Source organism: Andrena cerasifolii, chromosome 8 (assembly GCF_050908995.1).
Source record: "Andrena cerasifolii isolate SP2316 chromosome 8, iyAndCera1_principal, whole genome shotgun sequence".
Taxonomy (NCBI): Eukaryota; Metazoa; Arthropoda; class Insecta; order Hymenoptera; family Andrenidae; genus Andrena; species Andrena cerasifolii.
Genome location: NC_135125.1, coordinates 2141404 through 2159863, shown reverse-complemented (window position 1 = coordinate 2159863; position 18460 = coordinate 2141404). Strand labels below are relative to the sequence as shown.

The 18460-nt window shown below is 39.5% G+C and overlaps 1 protein-coding gene and 1 long non-coding RNA gene across 4 annotated transcripts in view; one reads left to right on the top strand and one right to left on the bottom strand.

Moving 5' to 3' along the window:
• Positions 1-18460, bottom strand: part of LOC143372214 (late secretory pathway protein AVL9 homolog) — a 75148-nt gene that overhangs the window by 3183 nt on the left and 53505 nt on the right. For 2 of the 3 annotated variants that reach the window (XM_076818247.1, XM_076818249.1), the window contains exons 3-8: positions 1774-2002; positions 1484-1673; positions 876-1404; positions 659-793; positions 191-579; positions 6-94 (exon numbers count right to left, since the gene is read on the bottom strand). In XM_076818247.1, coding sequence (XP_076674362.1) covers positions 6-94; positions 191-579; positions 659-793; positions 876-1404; positions 1484-1673; positions 1774-2002 — 1561 coding nt within the window. Of the gene's footprint in view, positions 95-190; positions 580-658; positions 794-875; positions 1405-1483; positions 1674-1773; positions 2003-18460 lie in introns of all 3 variants that reach the window. The other variant, XM_076818248.1, reaches the window with a different exon arrangement.
• Positions 16804-17641, top strand: LOC143372199 (uncharacterized). Its single transcript, XR_013086239.1, has 2 exons — positions 16804-17127; positions 17241-17641. It is a non-coding gene; the product is annotated as an uncharacterized LOC143372199 (long non-coding RNA).

Genomic DNA, 18460 nt, shown 5'->3' with positions numbered 1-18460 from the left:
CTTACCTACAGCTTTTCCTGTAGTTGCAACTGCTCTCCCAGTTGATGCCATTGCTTGATTTAACTTTCTACCACTTTCTGTATTTTGCATTGTACTGCAATGCACAAATTAGTTTGTTTTTATACATTTATCATTTCATTACTGTTATACAGATTATTAAACTCTACATGCATTATGTAACAGTACTCACTGTGATAATCGTAATTTCATATCTTGCACTGATAACTGTCCTGCAAATGGGTGTCCAGGTTCTATACTATTAATTTCTGGCTTATTAGAGTTACTCCACATTTTGTAGTTATTTGTGGAACGCCAAGCAGCCATGAATGCAGAATTGTAATGATCAGATTGACGAGTATCTTGTTGCATAGATGTACGCAGCATACTCAATAAATAAACTCGAAATTGAGTTCTAATCCATTCATCTCCTCCTTCCCATCCTACGCCATCTAAGAAAATATCTTTACGTGGCTCTGCTACATGTCTAACTATATAATCTGCAAATCTTAGATCCTCAGTTGTAAGGTGTAATTGCCTCCTCAATTCTGGGTCAGTTGCTTCTATCCTTGTTGTTTCAACCTTTATGTGTCACGGTAAAAAAGATTGTCACCAATACACTATATTTTATTTAAGAATTTAAATTCTAATTCAAACATACCTCTACCAGTACATCAATAAGTTGTTTCTTCTGCTTAAATAAGACATTTGTTGCTCCCACTATATATCCTCTAACATTAATATCTGCCAGGAGATCCAAATATGGTAAGGACAGATATGGTAAACATAGGTACCCCTTGAGAAAATGTAGAAATTATTCATGATTTATTCTATTTCACATACTTGCAACAGTAGTAAAATTAGCTACATCTCCATACCTTCGTAAATACGTTCAATGGTAAACCACAAAGTTCTGGATTAATATGAGCACTTTGAGTAATATGGTTTGTTAACCGCGCATCAGAAAGTGCATCATTACTTGTGTCACGAGGTAAAGTATTGTCGGTATCTGTTGCACCTAACGTAATTGTATTTACACTTTGTACCCTGTGTACATAATCATTTGGTTTTGCAGAATACATGGAATTATTTTCTTCTGCATAAGACTCAGTACATTCTTGTGCAGATTCAACTTCAATGACTTTTATATTTAAATTTTCGTTTTTATTGTTATTCTTTTGTAAGGTCATGTCTATAAATCCATCGATACATTTACTTTCCATAGTTTCAACAGCTTTATTATCATTTACACACAATGATGTTCTATTCGAATTACCATTAACATGCTCTGTCACTGTCTCTGATATGTTATCTTCAACAGAATTTGTGGAAGATATGTTATTATCAACAATGTTTATTGATGTTTCGTCATCGAATGTCGGAATAGGAGACATTGGTCTAGATGGTCTAATAAAAACAAATTAATGTAACACAATAGTGTAATAAGAAGTACATTTTGTTTGTTACAAGATGCTACTTATACTACCTAACATATGCAGCTTGTTGTAGGCCACGCTCAATCATGCCAGGGAATAATGAAAGCAATGTCAATATTGCAGCACATAAAGGCTGTACTGGAGATTGATAGAAAACTATCTTTTTCTCTAATAGCAGTAGTTTAAATAGTAGAAGTACTTTATGACGAAATTGCAGTATGAAGTCTCTTGCTGATAATCCTACAAATATCAATAATAGAGACATAACATATTTGTTTATACTATGCATGCTCTTTACAATGTGATATTAAAGGAAACTTTATTACTACTTTATAATTACCGACAAAGACTTGAGGTGGTGTTTGACTCTCACTGCTCATACAAGAATTAAGATGATGATAAGTATCTTCCAGTAGTGAAACTTTACTGAAGTCACCTTCTTCAAAGTATGCATGTGTTATCAGCGCCATTTTTACTTGAATGTGACCATACAATGGTAAAGTGCTTAACACACAAACAGACTTTTGAACAGTACCTCTCGTTATGTCTGATGTGCGATTTTTCAGTTTCTAAAAATTATTAATTCTATCTATTACTGCTGTTTACATTTTATCAGCGAATATTATACTAAGCATGTGTGTACAGGGTGAGGCACGTAAAAGTATTCACTTGTATATCTTTATAGCCTTTAATCTGGGAAAAAAGTAAAAACCATAGAAGTTACTTATGGTTAATTTAACATGTTGATTGCAGCACCGGCACCTTATTTAAGTTATACTTTTATTAAATGAATGTCGAATAATCGTTATTAATAAATTAATAAATTGTAGGCACGTTCTCGTATATTTTGAGGGACAGGTGCCTGATAAATGTATATTTGCACGTATCACAGTGGAATATTTAGTTCTAGAAGCTGACCAAAAGTTGATTTAAAAAATCTTGTTCAGGCTATACAATATTTGTTTCCTGAGATAGTTAAATATACTGCTCACATTAATTAAAGGATCACCTCTAGGAACTCGAAAAATAGGGGCAAGTTCACATGGTCATAACTCCGACAAAAATAGTCGAATCGATATTTTGAAAATATAATTTGAAAGCGTGGAATCCCTACTTTCAGCTGTTTTTTTTTCTTCAGTTTTTAGCTGTATTTTTTTTCGGCAAAGTTATAACGATATAAAGAGCACTTGGTGAATTTTTAAAAAATTTCTTCAGCTTGCGAAAGTCCCACGGGGAGTATGAAATTTTGTACACAAATTTCATTTATACCAGTCGAAAGCGGCTACTTTCCTGTGTAAGAAGGGAGTAATAAATTTCTTGTAGGATTTTTTTTGGTCGAATTATTCAACTTTGAAACAAAAACCTTTTTTTTACTTTAGTTGCTTCTAGTAAACGAAGGAATCATCGTAGAACGTTCATGAAAAGGGCAATAGAAACATCAGTCTTTCCTCTTTAACCCTTATGTCAATAACCAAATTTCCCTGCGTTGTTCAATGACCGGGGTACAGCTGTACCCGCGTGGTGAAATCATATATTTAAGGCTCTTTGAAGGGGTAACTCTGCACCATACTTTACGTCTGCAGCCCTGAGGTGGGCCGGGAGTCCTTTATCGGGTATACGGGACTTTACATGTGTACCTGGAAATTACTTTTAAGTGATTTTCGCCAAAGGCTCGCACCGATTGATTGGAGCGCAACTTTGTGGGTTTATAGAGTGATTCAAGACAAGAACAACGGTATGTTTGAATTGTAACGTATCACCCTTTAAGGGTGTGAAAACTAACCTCAAAGTCAAATAGACACTCCCACTTTTTCGTGTATAACACCTAAAGTACAAGAGAAAAAGACAAAAAAGGTTTTAAACAAAAGTTTATTAGTACAATAAGCACTGCAAACTTGCGTCACCAAATTTGTGAAAAAAGTTTCAGAAAAAAAACCTGACGATAAAAAACTTTTTTCAAATTTTTTTTAGCGCAAGTTTGCAGCGCTTATTGCACCATTAAACTTTTGTTTAAAAAAAATTTCTGCCTCTTGTACTTTAGGAATTACAAGCGAAAAAGTGGGAGTGTCTATTTGACTTTGAGGTTAGTTTTCACACCCTTAAAGGGTGATACGTTATAATTCAAACATACCGTTGTTCTTGTCTTGAACCACTCTATAAACCCACAAAGTTGCGTTCCAATCGATGAGTGCGGGTTAGCGGTGTTCCCTTGTCGGACGTGCTTGCAGCCGTTTGAAATTTGACGTAAGACGAAAGCAACGGGCCAGGAAGCAACTGTATAGAGTATATTCTTCAGTATAGGTACAGTATTTCTTCGCTTATAGTTCGGTTCGGCCTACACGTTATGAACTCGGCGCTATGCCCACCGTTTTCGGCTCACTCATGACCTGCGAAAGCGAAAAGCGAGATGGAACGACAGCGAGTTTGAGGGCCTGAAAGCGAGCAAAGAACGGTACGAGACAGACGACGCGTTGATAAAAAAAAAATAACAGTGATTATTTACAAAATGACAGACCTCACCGATTTCCATGACCGTGGAATATGTTATCGGGAGGCATGATTCTGAACAACTTTTTTCTAGACACGTTGCCGTCGCTCGGCTTTAGTTTTTGAGATATTCACAAAAAATTGTGATCGGTAGTTGGTTTGGATTAGATAGTTTAACGGCCTCCCGTGAGGCCAACTGTCGATCACAGTTTTTTTCCAAATATTTTGAAAACTAAAGCGAAGCAATGGCAACATGTATAGGAAAAAGTTGTTCAGAATGTTAACGTTCATATTTCAACACAGCATATTTCAAGATCATCGAAATCGGTGAGGACTGCCCATTTGTAAATAATTACCAACATGACAATAAAATAACAGATAAAAAATTATCGCAGCGCGTTCCGATGGAACTCAAAAGAATCGGGAGACTATCCGCTTTAAAATGAGCTTAAAATATTGATGTTCTGGTCATCCCTCGCGAAGATACAGCGAGTTAAAGAAAAAATGGAATTAAAGATGCGTCTTAAAGAGGAAAGACTAATGTTTCTATTGCTTTTTTTATGAACGTTCTACGATGATTTCTTCGCTTGCTAGAAGCAACTAATTGTAAAGTAAAAAAAACGGTTTTTGCTTCGAACTTGAATAATTCAGCAAAAAAATCGCAAAGAAATTTATTACTCTCTTGATACATAGGAAAGTCGCCGCTTTCGACTTGTGTAAAAAATTTCATACTCCCCGTCGAACTTTTGCAAGCTGGAGAATTTTTTTTTAAAATTGACCAAGTGCTCTTTATATCGTTATAACTTTGCCGAAAAGTAATACAGCTAAAATCTGAAGGAAAAAAAACAGCTGTAAGTAGGGATTCCACGCTTCCAAACCATATTTTTTTTCAAAATATCGATACGACTATTTTTGCCGGAGACCATGTGAACTTGCCCCTATTTTTCGAGTTCCTAGAGGTGATCCTTTAATTAATGTGAGAAGTGTATATGCAGAACAATGTACCATTTATAATGTAATATATTTTTCTATTTATTCACTTATGAAGCACTGTGTTTTTCTAGAAGTCAAGAGTTTTTCTCAACACCTGCATGAAAATAGGTGTTTTGTACGCCTGCTGAGCGAGAGCAAAATGGCAAATTTCAGGGGTCCTGTAAAGAAATTAGATGTTTGCGCGTATGCGTATTCGCGTTTTTTACTTTGCTCCCAAGGAAACTTGAATTTGCGTGCTGAGCGTTATCCTGTGGTATGAAGAAGCAATTGTTCGACTAATCAATATCGATCATGTGTGTCCTTTAAGGTCGTCGCCCACTTCGCCAAAGCGCGGCAGCCACGCATCGCTCATATCCACGCATTTCGCTTTGGTCGTCGCGCCTTGTTTCGGTGTAATAGGCGACGACCTTCATATGCTCTAAGTATGTGTTCATGTTGACATTACAACAGTCAGAGCACCTCTTTTTATTAAAAGACTAGCAAAATTCCCCCGCGCTTCGCTTTGCGCCTAAGAGATATTAAGGACTCCATGAAAACACATTTCACCCCTTTTCACCACCCCCTTAGGTATTGATTAGGGCAAAATCCTGAAATTGTTTTTTAAGCATTTATGTGGGTAAACTTTCAAAGTCACAACTAAGTCGACATCCTATCGGACCTAAAAGATTTTGGGGAATCCGTGAAACTACATTTCACTGCTTTTTACTTCCTTAGGGGTTCGTCAGGGAAAAATCCTGAAATTGATTTGCAGGCGTTTGTGTGGATAATCTTTGTGAATAAGAACCAAGTTGATACCTAATCGGGACTAAGAGATATTATGGAGTCCGAGATAATAAATTGTATTCCTCTTCACCTGCTTTGGGATGGAACATCCAAAAATCCTTCCTTAATGGGTGCCTACATCAGTAAATGTTTTATGTGTATAAAACTTCTATACATAGATAGCACAGAATACTTCAACGCTTGCTTTTGTTTTGAAATTTGAGCACGTGTTTATACTCGAGAGATAAGGGATCTGTCTTTAATTTGAAGGGGGAGGGCGAAGCAGGAGGCACTACTCGCAGTCAGCGAACTACATAGGTACTCCCTTTCTACCTGTGTCTTTCCGCGAGGCGTATTGATGTTGGATATTACTTTTTAATTTCTAGTTCCCAAAAATTAATCATGATTGGCCAGAGCATTTCGCCAAGGTCGCGGTTTATGACCGTATTGTCCCGCGAGTCGGCGGTACAGAACGGTTTACAACAGTTTTGAGTAATTTATGGCTTAATTGGTTCCGCCTCGTAGCAGACGTGAACTCAGGGTATCGGAAAATGGAAATAAGAATGGTATGCATTTTCTTCTTTCGAACCAAAACACGTGGTGTCTGCTGTCTATCTCGAAGCAATGGGTACATTGGCAGTAAAAGGACGGAGCGCGAGTTTAGTGAAAGTGTTTTAGTGATGGTGCGTTCGTTGCACTTCTGCGAAGCACGTGTGTTTCGCAATTGTGCTGGCTTCTTTTTACCTAAAGCCTCTTGTCCTGGTAGGAGGTAACTCATAATGGAACGAGAGAAACTACTTCGGGGGAGAAGAAGTTACTTGGACAAAATCCTGTCAGTCAGCTAGCAATCACGTCGCAGAAATGTTTTCTGCTCAAGAGTATTACGTGATGTTCTGGGTGTACGCCTCACACATCAGGGACGCAAATGCTGCTGCGCGAGTATTTATACGGGAATACCCACGGCTCCGAACGCCAAGTGAAAATTCATTTCCACCAATTTTTATAACGTAGGAACAACGCGTTACATGAAAAATAAATTAAGTGATCAGTGTTAGTACCTAGCCGTGTAGTGGAGTGAATATTCGGTACATTAACCCGAACGCACTTGATGTTGCGACTCTTAAGTTTAGGCGGTGTCGTATACCTGGGACTATCTGTGCATGCGCGCGTCCGTCGATGACCAGGATTGGTTCAGTGACCTAGTGAGACAGGTTTCTAAGCTGCAGGTGAATTTCCGAAAGGGTGAATTTTAGTTACTTAGTTACTATAGTTAATTTTTAAATTTAACGTAGGCTATGGCTTATTTCCCAATTTTCCGTACGCATATTTTTCTTCGGAGGTTTTAAACAGACTTATTCATTATCAGCAACAGTGTTAGCCATTATTGATGAGCTACGGATTTTTATCACAATAACGAACTACGATCTCTTTTCGTTCATTTCCTGTTACATAACTTTTTCGTTTATGCGTTATTTGAAAACGAAATTTACGTATTTCTTGTCCTCTCACTTCAAGTAATTATTATTTTCGATTCTGCTTTAAAAAAAAATGTGTATTCGTCTTTTTACGTGTGACATGATTTTTCTCGATTTATCTTTTATTCATTATTCAATGTAAATGACAACCAAAAGATGTATTGCCGTCGTTTTCGCAGAGATCTGGTGAGAAATGCGGAGCTGGAAGAGTTCTCACTTCTTAATGGGTATTCCAACTCCTTCGAGGGTCGAAAGCTATAAACATGGGGCGAGGTATCGCGGGGTGTTGTCTTCGCCACGGGGTACCAGGGGGTATCTCCTTGAGTCGAGTGGCTGGAGGATCACCCTTAAGAGTTATTCCTTCCGAAAAACGCACCTCTTTGGGAATTACATGAAAAGTTAACACCCTACTTCAATGTGATATTCTCACCAATATACGCAAGCTACTATCCGTTTCAAACGCATGGTGCAAACTTTAAGGCATTATTACTGTGAAATGGAGACAGATCGGACACTATTTCAATAGGATTTTTATGTTCCATTGGGCCTCCCCTACCACCCCTAAAACCGCTACGTATACCGTTTACACCCTGTATATAAAGTTTATATAAAATCCTTCCTTTGTGGGTGCCTACGTCAGTAAAAGTCCTTTTATATATATAGATATATATATATATATATATATATATATATATATATATATCTTCTTATTTTATATATAGTCGAATTAGTAGCGACTTGGCAGCGGGGGAGTATTGGTCGATGCCACGATTCCCAGGCACAGCTCTGCCCATTCAGCCTGCGAGCTTGCAACCAAGCGGAGAACGGTGGTTCCCCCACAGCTGACCGCGCCGTCCAGCGCAACCGCATCTCTTTCCCCTGCACTGCCTAGGGGTCGGAGGGCCTCCTATTATAGGACTTGCCACCCGGCCGCGAGGACCGCACCAACTTCCCCACACGGCCCAGGAAGAAAGGCCTCCTCTAGAGGAGGAAATGGCTTTGGATGACCGTCTCGTCCGGGTGCGCATTAACCCGCCAGTATTCTACCCTGTATCTCGGGGACGTGTCCGCTTTTTATAGGCCCACTTGCGGACAGACCGTACTCACGGGGGTGGCCATCGTCAAGGGCGGGCGATCCCTGCTTCGACGCACCTTAGTGCGCTGGAGTTTTATGCGTTGCGGCAGCCACCCTCTCTGGCCGATGGTACCAGGCCGTCTCTAACTGTATCCGCGGTGTATAGATCTGTGTCTCGTCGCCGCTCTACCAGATCTCCTATCCACCCCGTACTCCCGCGTTTACTGTTACTATCATTGCTAGTAGTCCTGGACTCGAGCTCCCGGTGTCTATTCTTCGTCCCTGCTACGGCCCCGGGCTTTGAACCTGCAATGAAATGCCGGCGAATGCGAGCGGGAGTCGAGACTCTCGAGAACCCTGAATGATCAAGCCCTTGGCCACTTTTTCCCGCCGCGGTGCTATTTCGCAAGCGAGAAGCGCTCACCCAGTTACCGCCTGGTGGTCGCGTTCCGAACTACTATTATTTAATAATCATTATTTAAAAAATAAAAAAACGTTAGAATCTTCCTCTCGCCAAGACGAACAAAGTGATGTAACACACTTGTGGGTTCACTTTATATTGACTAAGAGAAACTGCATATCAAAGTATGCAACATCAATTTTCCATAATAGTATAGATAAAATGGGTGATGATGAGAGGGATAACGATACGGGATACCATACGCCCCCCCGAAATAGCAGAAGCTGCAAAAGCGATTGAGGAAAATTTGTTGCCGCCGAAATCGAACGAAAAGTACGAGACGATGTACAACAAATTTATTGAGTAGCGAAATACAAAAATTGGAGTCATTATCAGACGCAGTTTTTTTTAGTTCATTTCAATGAAAAAAAAGTCTCAAGCATAGTTGTATTATACTGCATACTTCACGTAGAACTACGGTTATGGCTATGCCGCCATCTGACAAGGGAACTTCGGTTACCTGAACATTCCGATTTTTTTTAAACTGTGCAGATTTGTAGAGGACCTCGATAAAGTATCAGGAAATTTTATGTTTATGCCCATTTTCCGGGATTTCGGGGTGAAAACACCTCCTAAAGGTTAATAAGTGTGTTCCTATTTTTCAGTATATCTTGGAAATGATATATAAAAAATATATTATAAACAAAATTAATGTTTTTTTTGTGCTGTATAAAACTATGAAATCAAATTGTTTTAAAATTTGTAGTGGCATATACAGGAAAGTAGGAAATCACACATTAACTTTAAAGGAGTGTTTTCACCCTGAAGAACCTAAAATGGGTACAAACGAAAAATTGCCTGATACTTCTATCGAGGTCGTATACAATCCTGCACACTTTCAAAAAAGTCAGAATCCGTGTCACCTTTCCAGTTCCTGAGTAAAATCATATGTAAAATGTCAACAACAAAAAAAAACACGACGCAAAATATTGGCGATACCGCCAGCAATCACCCGCCTCGTTGAGTTTTGTGGTCTTCGATACTCGAATCAGCGGGACCATAAAATGTTGCGCACTAACAATAAGCGACGAATCTCGAATTCTGCATTTCTAATCAGATCTTTGTAAAAATGACGCCAATCGATTCCTTATGTTTTCCTGCTGCAATTGGTCCTAACAGTGACATAATTCAGACCAGAATTAAGGAAATCGCGTGAAAAAATGATTTGCATAATGTAAAATTAGCTTCGTTAAAAAAAGTTCGATTTACATAACATTTGGTATGATTTTCATCGGAAAAACATAAGGAATCGATTGGTGCCACTGCCATATTGATTCGATGAAGAAAATATAGAATTTCATTTTTCGCATAAGCTGTGAATCATCGCGTGAGCGACCGACGAAGATGAAACGACATCACGCGGTCGAACGAAAAACACAAATATACCCATCAAAAACTAAAAAAAAGTAAAAAAATTACGCCAAGTACATGAAAAAGTCGAGGACACAAAAGAGTATTATAAAATAAATCACAAAAAAATAGAAGAAAATAATAATTACAATAAAAAAAATGTGACATCAAAATGAGCTACAAGTACATAAAGGTGCTTTGTAATAATCACGGACATTTCAATAATGTGAAGATAAAATGTAACATCTAGACATTTGCCTAGATGTCCGCGGCCTGGAAGTCAAATACCTACTTGGCGTAGTCAGGGAAGGTCAAGGTGTCGATGAATAAGAATTATTTAAAAACGCAAAATAATGAAAGCGTACTCATAATTGTCAGAGTTTTAAATTGGCAAATTATCTGAAAGCCTGCGAACTTGCCTGGCTACGCCAAGTATTTGACCGAATCTTACATTGTGTTACACAGTGTCGCCTTTGCACGCTGCTGGGAAGCACCTTTATGTACTTGCAGCTTATTTTGATTTCACATCTTTTTTTTATATTGTAATTATCATTATCTTCTATTTTTTTGTGATTTATTTCATAATACTCTGTTCCGGTCTTGACTTTTTCATGTACTTGGCGTAATTTGTTTACTTTCTTGAAGTTTTTTATGAGAATGAATTCTACGCAAGTTTAACAATTACGAAAACAAACCATGTGCACCGCATTGCCGATCTATATGTATTATATGTATAGTACTTTGTGTATAGTACAAAAGACACTGATTAAATTCATGCATTATCGAAGGTGTCCATGTATCAAAATAACTGAATAAGTATGTATGGCGAAATCCATCCTGCAAAATTATGCGTACATACATAGCCTGGGTTAGGGTTATTAATCCAGCATCATTTTGCGCTTCGATTATCTACATATACATAAAATCCTCACTTTAGTTATAAATAAAAAACAGTTTGATAATATACAAACATGTCGCAATTCAAATTTCGGCAACTTACCTTGTGTTTGAGACTGCGTTCCTCGAGGGGCTCCGTGGAGGTAGGGAAAACCAAAAAGACGCAGCGATGCAGCTTGCTATGTACAAGAGATCGCTGGGAGAAGTCTAACCGTTCGCCGATCGCTCGTGGTATATTCTGTCTGACGGGGCCGCCGCACTGGCTTATATGCGGCGCCGTGCGAACTTCACGAGCGAGAGCGCCACCCGGCGCGCAGCCATCTCGCGGCCGCGCTTGGTAGCGCCGGGCCGCGCCAGGAGCGAGTGGTAGGGGGAAGATCAGCATCCCACCGTTATAACTCGTTACATAGCAAACACAGAACTGCAGAAAAGGGGAGGGAAGATCTACACGTTCTTCGCAGACCTGAGTGCAGCTTTTGATAAAGTAAATAGAAACGAATTAGGAAGAATAATGGAAAGAAACAAAATAAGTCAGAATCTGCGAACAAGGATAAAGGAAATATATAAGGAAACAAGGAATGTGATAAGAGTGAACGGGAAGACGTCGGATAGCTTTTGGACCACCAAAGGGGTGAGTCAAGGGTGCCCGTTGAGCCCGACCCTGTTCACACTGTACACAGCGGATCTAGAGAAGGTACTGTAAAAAGCGCAGGTAGGAGGAATAGTAATAAAAAAAGAAAAAATATGGTAAAAGAAACAGTTAAGAAGGCAAGGATAGCCATGGCGCAGGTGTGGGGAATTGGGGAACGAAAATTCAGAGGAAACACTGAAAGAACGATAATAATGGTCAAGAGCCTAATTAGAAGCATTTTGTTGTATGCAGCCGAGATATGGAGTTGGACAGGAACAGAAAAAATGGAAAAGGTACAAGAAAAATATATAAGGTGGATACTAGGATTCTAATCCTTTTAATACACCTGCATATATCCTAGAAGAGACGAAAATTGAAAAGATAAGAATAGAAGCAGGAAAAAGAGCACAAAAATATGAGGAAAAAACCAAAACAGAAGGTAGCAACAAAATGAAAACTGAATGTTGGAAACAAATAAAAGAAAAAGAAGAAAGAAATAAGATCTAGATGGGAACAGGAAAGAGAGCAGTATTACAGAAGAAATGGAATGGAGATAGAAGAAGTAGAGGATGCAAGGAGAGGAAGAAGAGAGATAAGAACAACCCTAATAAACGCAGACATAGAAGAACAGAGGCAGGAGCAATACGACAGAATAATAAAAGGCAGATATAACCGAAGATATAGGTAACTGCGCACGGAGGGAAAGCCAAAATACCTGACGAATGAATATGAAGGACGAGACCAGAAACTAATAGCAAGGTTTAGATGCGGTAATGAGGAGAGAGGAAACAGATTCTGGAAAAGCGACGAAGAGAACGAATACAGGCTGTGTGTGGGATATAAAGAAAGTTAGAGCATCTAGCAGAAAACTGCAATGGTATGGCAAGGACAAGGAAAAGGATATACAAACTACTGAAGGACACTGGGGAAGGAACGGAATGGATGAGAGAGATAATAAGCAGAATAAAACAGCGCGAAAAAGAACAAGAAACGAAGAAATAGAAATATAATATAATATTGTAAAAAAGAATTGTACACCCCATTTCAAAGGCCGAAAGGCACATGAAATAAACGCATACTACTACTACCCTCTTATTCATATTTATTAAGCGTTGGCTAGTAAATAAATACCTAGCTTTATGTAAAAATAAAATGCATTTTGTTGTCCGCATTTATATGCATTAATCATTATCATATTTATATACATTTAAAATGCTTATGAACATATATAATATGCTTTTATTTATAAAAACTTACAACACAAAAGTACTTTTGACCGTGTAAGAACAGAATTGCATATTTGTAAAGCGCGCCAAGCGACAAGGCGTTCGCCGTGGAGCGTCTGGCCAAAAACAGAGGACGACCGAGGTAGGCCTCCGTCCGCAGCCGACTTGTCGAATAAAACAGCAGTTGCTAACCAGCCGAATGAACGACACGTCCTTTTATTTAACCTTTAACTATCCTCTTACAACCGTAATTAATGCAAAAAGTAATGTTTGGAATATGTGGCAGTAAATGAGATGACAATATTTGATTAGATGATAGTAATTGGGATGTCAGTATTTGGTCAGTTGACAATAATTGGGATGTCAGTATTTGGTCAGTTGACAATAATTAGGATGTCAGTTACTCGATTGAACACATTTCACAGGTGACAGTAGTAGCTCCCGACATATATTTTTTAAATCAATAAATTTATAAATAAAAATAGAGTTTTTGAGAGTCATAAACATTTTTTTCTTCAACTAAACATATTAAATCATAATAAATAAATAGAAAACTTATGCCTATGATCAATAAATACAAAAACTATGCGATACTGACAGAATCAATCCTTAACCTGACAGTAACTGGGTGTTTTACCTTATCGTTATACATACAGCACTAGTAGCTGTCAACCTTTGACGAGTTCGGACGTGTTTGTTTACGCTCATTGCACTTTAAATCTGATCGTTGCGGATTTACGGTTTTGTCGATATCTTCATTTTAAGCGGTTTTTCTTGCTGGTTTCTGCATGAAATAAGTGCTAGTCTGAGTCGATGACCGCTGTTTCCGTGACAGTACTGTTTCTGGTGCTTTCGGGTGTTTTCCGGTGCATTTTGCGTTGCATTCAATCGTGCGACCTCGCAAGGTCCTCGCAACTCCCTGCATCATCTGAGATCCCTTGACCATGTCAGTGAAGTGCAAAGGGTGCAAGGCGGTTGTAGTGAACCCGCTTAAGTATCCCGATTGTAGTATTACCACCCACTACGCGGACTCCTGCCTGGGCCGCTTTGGACACCCCTGGCATAACGGTTGGCTGCTTAAGTGCATATCACCCATCATGCCATCTGTTGTCTCGAACTCGCTGTTGTCGCGGACCAGCCCGGGAGTTTCTTCATTACCATCGCTAGAGGACATCAGAAACCTCATTCGGTGCGAATTTGCCGACTTTCGTAAGGATGTGTTGGCTAAGATCAGATCCGACATTAATGAAGTTCGGAACTGGGTGACCGTTTTAACGGAGCGAGTGCGGAGTATCGAGGATCGCTTCACGTCCTCGGTCAGTATGCCATCGGACGCGGGCCCTTCTACAGATGACGTTATGGCAGAGTTAGCGGAAAGGGAGAAGAGGTCCTCCCTTAACCTAATTGTATATGGGCAGATCGAAGACTCAAATTCACCGGCGTACCTAGCAGCTTAAAAGGATGTTGAGGCCGTCTGTGCGGTCCTTCCTCGCCCAGATACATCCCTCGAATTATGATGACATTAGGACGCGCAGGATTGGAAGACCCAATGAAGCATTTCCTAGGCCGCTGTGTGTGACATTCAAATCAGCGGATTCGGTGAAGGAATTGTTGAGAAACAAATCCTCCTACTCTGGTCCGCTAAAAATCGCAGATGACAACCCCCTGCAACGGTCTAGCTTGAAGCGGCTCAGAGATCATTTCAGCGAGCTTCACGCGAATGGCGACACCAATAAGACAATTCGATACGTCAACGGCGTCCCCAGGATTGTCTGACGAGACACATCGCCTAAAAAACTAACACTAAATCTTCATATCTACTACCAAAATGTGCGTGGCCTCCGTACTAAATTAAGCGATCTGTCACAGGCCGTGGCATGCAGCAGCACCCAGTATGACGTAATAATTTTAGTCGAGGCGTGGTTAAACAGCGATATTCCAGCTGATGAATTTGAATTAACTGATTATTCAGTCTTCCGTTTTGACAGAAACCTGAGAACCAACGATTATTCTAGAGGAGGCGGGGTACTGATTGCTGTCAGATCTTTTCAGTGCTGACGTATTTATATTTCTTGCGATCTCGTTGAACAGGTGTTTATCAGAATCAGTGTATTGCCTCATTCTCTTATACTGGGAGCTGTTTACATTCCCCCGGCATCCATTCCGAGCACTGCGCCAGCGCCGACGAGGTGTCCAGGCAATTTCCGCTTGCCAATACATTATTATTTGGTGACTATAACCTTCCCAGGTGCGTTTGGGATGACCTATTCCCGGTGGTTGCATCTGTTGGTCCTCCGCGGGCTGTTTCTGGCGATGAATTGTCGGCTTATGAACATATCAAGGAGATCAGTTACTTATATAATCTCCGACAAATGAACTCGTGTCTAAATTCTGGCAGAGATTTTCTAGATATTATTTTCTCTAATTTTAATGGAGTCTCGCTGGTATTGGCTTCCGATCACCTCTTACTACTTGATCCCTTTCATCCTGCTCCACTCGCGAATCTCCATCTCAGCGCTACTCAGGCTGCCTGACGTTCCGTGTCCAGTAGATTTAACTTTGCAAATGCTTGGGACTACTCGCGAATCGTAGAGTACCTCAATGCGATCGACTGGGACAGCTGCCTGAATAGCATGTCAACGGAGCAGTCTGTCTCCTTCCTCTACGAACATATTTTCCACGCGATACAATCCTTTGTATCAGTAACGAGAGCTTACTTTTCTAAACACCCGAGCTGGTTCTCTAGGAAGCTAATTTCGTTTGTCAAGGCTAAGAAGGCAGCACACCTCGCTTATAAGAGAAGTATGGGCTAGCACGATTAGATCTGAATGTAAATCTCTTTCCAGATCGTGTTATCGGGGATACGTTGCATCCACGGAAGCATCTATCCCACTAAATATTAAAGTTTTTTTTTAAATTTATTAATTCTAAACGCTCCGCCCATGGTCTTCCCGGTAGAGCTGTTCAAGTACTTGAATATTCGGATAGCTTGAAATCCGAACCAAGCTGAATCCCAGTATCCGAGCCAAGCCGAGTATGAACCGAGCGGCTTGAAAAACCCGGGCGGGTTAGATAGAACCAAGTAGCTTGAATTTTTCAAGCGGCCCGAGGACGGCTCGAATGTATGTCTGTACATTGTACGTCGAGCATATACGTTAGATATACTTAACACAATTATAATATAGACTGCCGAAGCTTATGCAAGTATGATATGCCGCGAATATGCAAATATGCTGAAAAAGATAACGGGGGGGATATTTAACCTCGTTTATAAAACTGTACTATAATAATAATTATACTGTAATAATTATATATTATACGTATCAAGCCGTTGTACCTACTATTGAATTATTAAACTTTTGAATATATATGTAACTATTACACTATTAAACTTTTTAACATATGAAACTATTAAATTTGAATGGCGAGGTTTACCAAGCTAATTTGTAAACAAATTCTGTATCTGCAACAATATGAATATGGATATATGTATATCCAGAATATGCAAAATGTGTAAAATCGAAAATATATTTTTAACATCCTCTTAATGATGAAACATAGTTCTGTCAAAGTCTCGCTTGTTTAAGTCATTCCAATAAAAACATGCATTTACATAAACTTCCGCAGTCTATATTATAATTGGGTTAAGTATATCTAACCTATTTTCTAACTTATTTGCTCGACGTACAATGTACATACATACATTCGGGCCCCCTCAGTTCTTTTGGGCCGCCTCGATTCTTTCGACCCGCTCGGTTCTTTCGGCCCGCTTGAAATAATTCAATCCGCTTTGTTGTGCCCTGCGTGGTGGCTCGCAAGGCAGATAGGGGATCTGGCGTAATCGTGGGTTCGGGAGTGGTTAAAGGATAAGAATCCACCGGATGAACTGCACCAAGGATGTTTCAACTAAGTCTTTATTCAAAAACAACTAAACTAGATTGACGTGTACAAGTAGGTTCTAGCCGTGTTACCCGGTTGAGGGTTGGATCTCAAGTCTGCCGATTTGCGGTTTTGTTTCGCTATTCGGTGTCGTTCGCGTTACCCTATATAGTCACGGCGGAGTGCTTGCATTTTTGCTGATTTCTTAGATTCGCAGTTGCCACGCGAATGTCTTAGCTTACAATTAGTGTGCAAAAGGGACTCAATCTAAGTGACGTTAAAGAGGTATTGGACAAAGCTTCTGCTATCGTTTTACACTTTCGCCATTCTGCTATCGCTACGATGCCCTTCGCGCACGGCAGAAGCAATTGGGTCTACCAGATCAAAAATTAATGCAGAGATGCGTAACAAGATGAAATTCAGACTATTACATGGCCATGACCATCGTAAAAAATAAAAGTGCCATAAATATATTGGGTGACCGGTCAAATACAAAACAACCTGTAAATGAACGGCTTCACCTATCGAATATGGAATGGAAAATAATTGAAGGATTAATAACTTTTCTGAAGCCTTTGGAAATGGCGGCCACATTAATGTGTTCAGATAAAGCTTGTACACTATCCATGATGCGTCCTCTTGTCAGGAGTTTACTTGATGCCCATCTTGTATCACAGGGCGAGGATGATCCAATTATATTATCAATAAAATTATTAGTGGCAACAGATGTTACGAGACACTTTGAAATGGAATGGAAGCAAGGCCAAATTTATCGTCAAACATGTGCACATCGCTAGCGCATTAGATCCTCGATACAAGGACCTCAAACATGAAGAAAAGGAGACATGAAAACAAATTTGGGCTACTCTCAAATGCAAATTAATGAACCCTGAAGAGGACAACGAGAATATGAACGAAAATCCGAATTCTGATGAACAAGAATACGAAAATCCCCTCGATTTTTTTTTTAAAATATCTTTCAGTAAAAGTAGTACTCAACAGCAGTTTGCTAATTTTCGAATAGACCCAGAAATAGAGCACAATGCAGATACCTTGAAATGGTGGAAATTAATCGAAAATAAATTTCCTTCCGTGGCAAAATTAGTCATATGCTATTTAAATATTCCAGCAACTTCTTCTTCCGCTGAAAGAGTTTTTTTCTACGGCTGGAAACATAGTCAGCGCAAACAGAAGTTGTTTACATCCTAACAATGTAAATAAATTAGTTTTTTTTTTGTACCAGAACCGAAGTGCTGTGTAATGTTAACGGGAGTAATACAGGGTATTCGGATACAGGTGGACATTCTTGTAGGAAGTAATTCTACTTGAATAACTAAGTCGAAAATCTATAAATATATAAAATTCAAATCAAATACCACTGATAATCACGATTTCTCTGGAACCACTAATCCAATAACCACGAAATTTGGTAGGTAGATTCCTCTCGGCTCCTATGTACTCGCTAAGAAATCTTTTTAAAAACTCCCACCCTTTCGCCGAAAAACCATATGAAATATAATGTATATATAGGTTATGTACGTTATTGCGACAGACCGGAGCGCGGTTCGCGCCTCAACCGCCAGGCGGCCATAAGCGTCGCGAGTGCATGCGCCGGTGAAAATTCGACGGGACCAAGGTATTAAGGTCCCTGAGAACGGAATCGAGAGGTCTTGGTACACCAATCGCTTATCCCAGTTACGTTGGATTTTCTACATTTATTATGTTTTCCTTCTGTTTTCTTTTTCTGTTTAAGAGAGAAAAAAGTTTTTGTTTTTGCGTACCCCAGTTACTT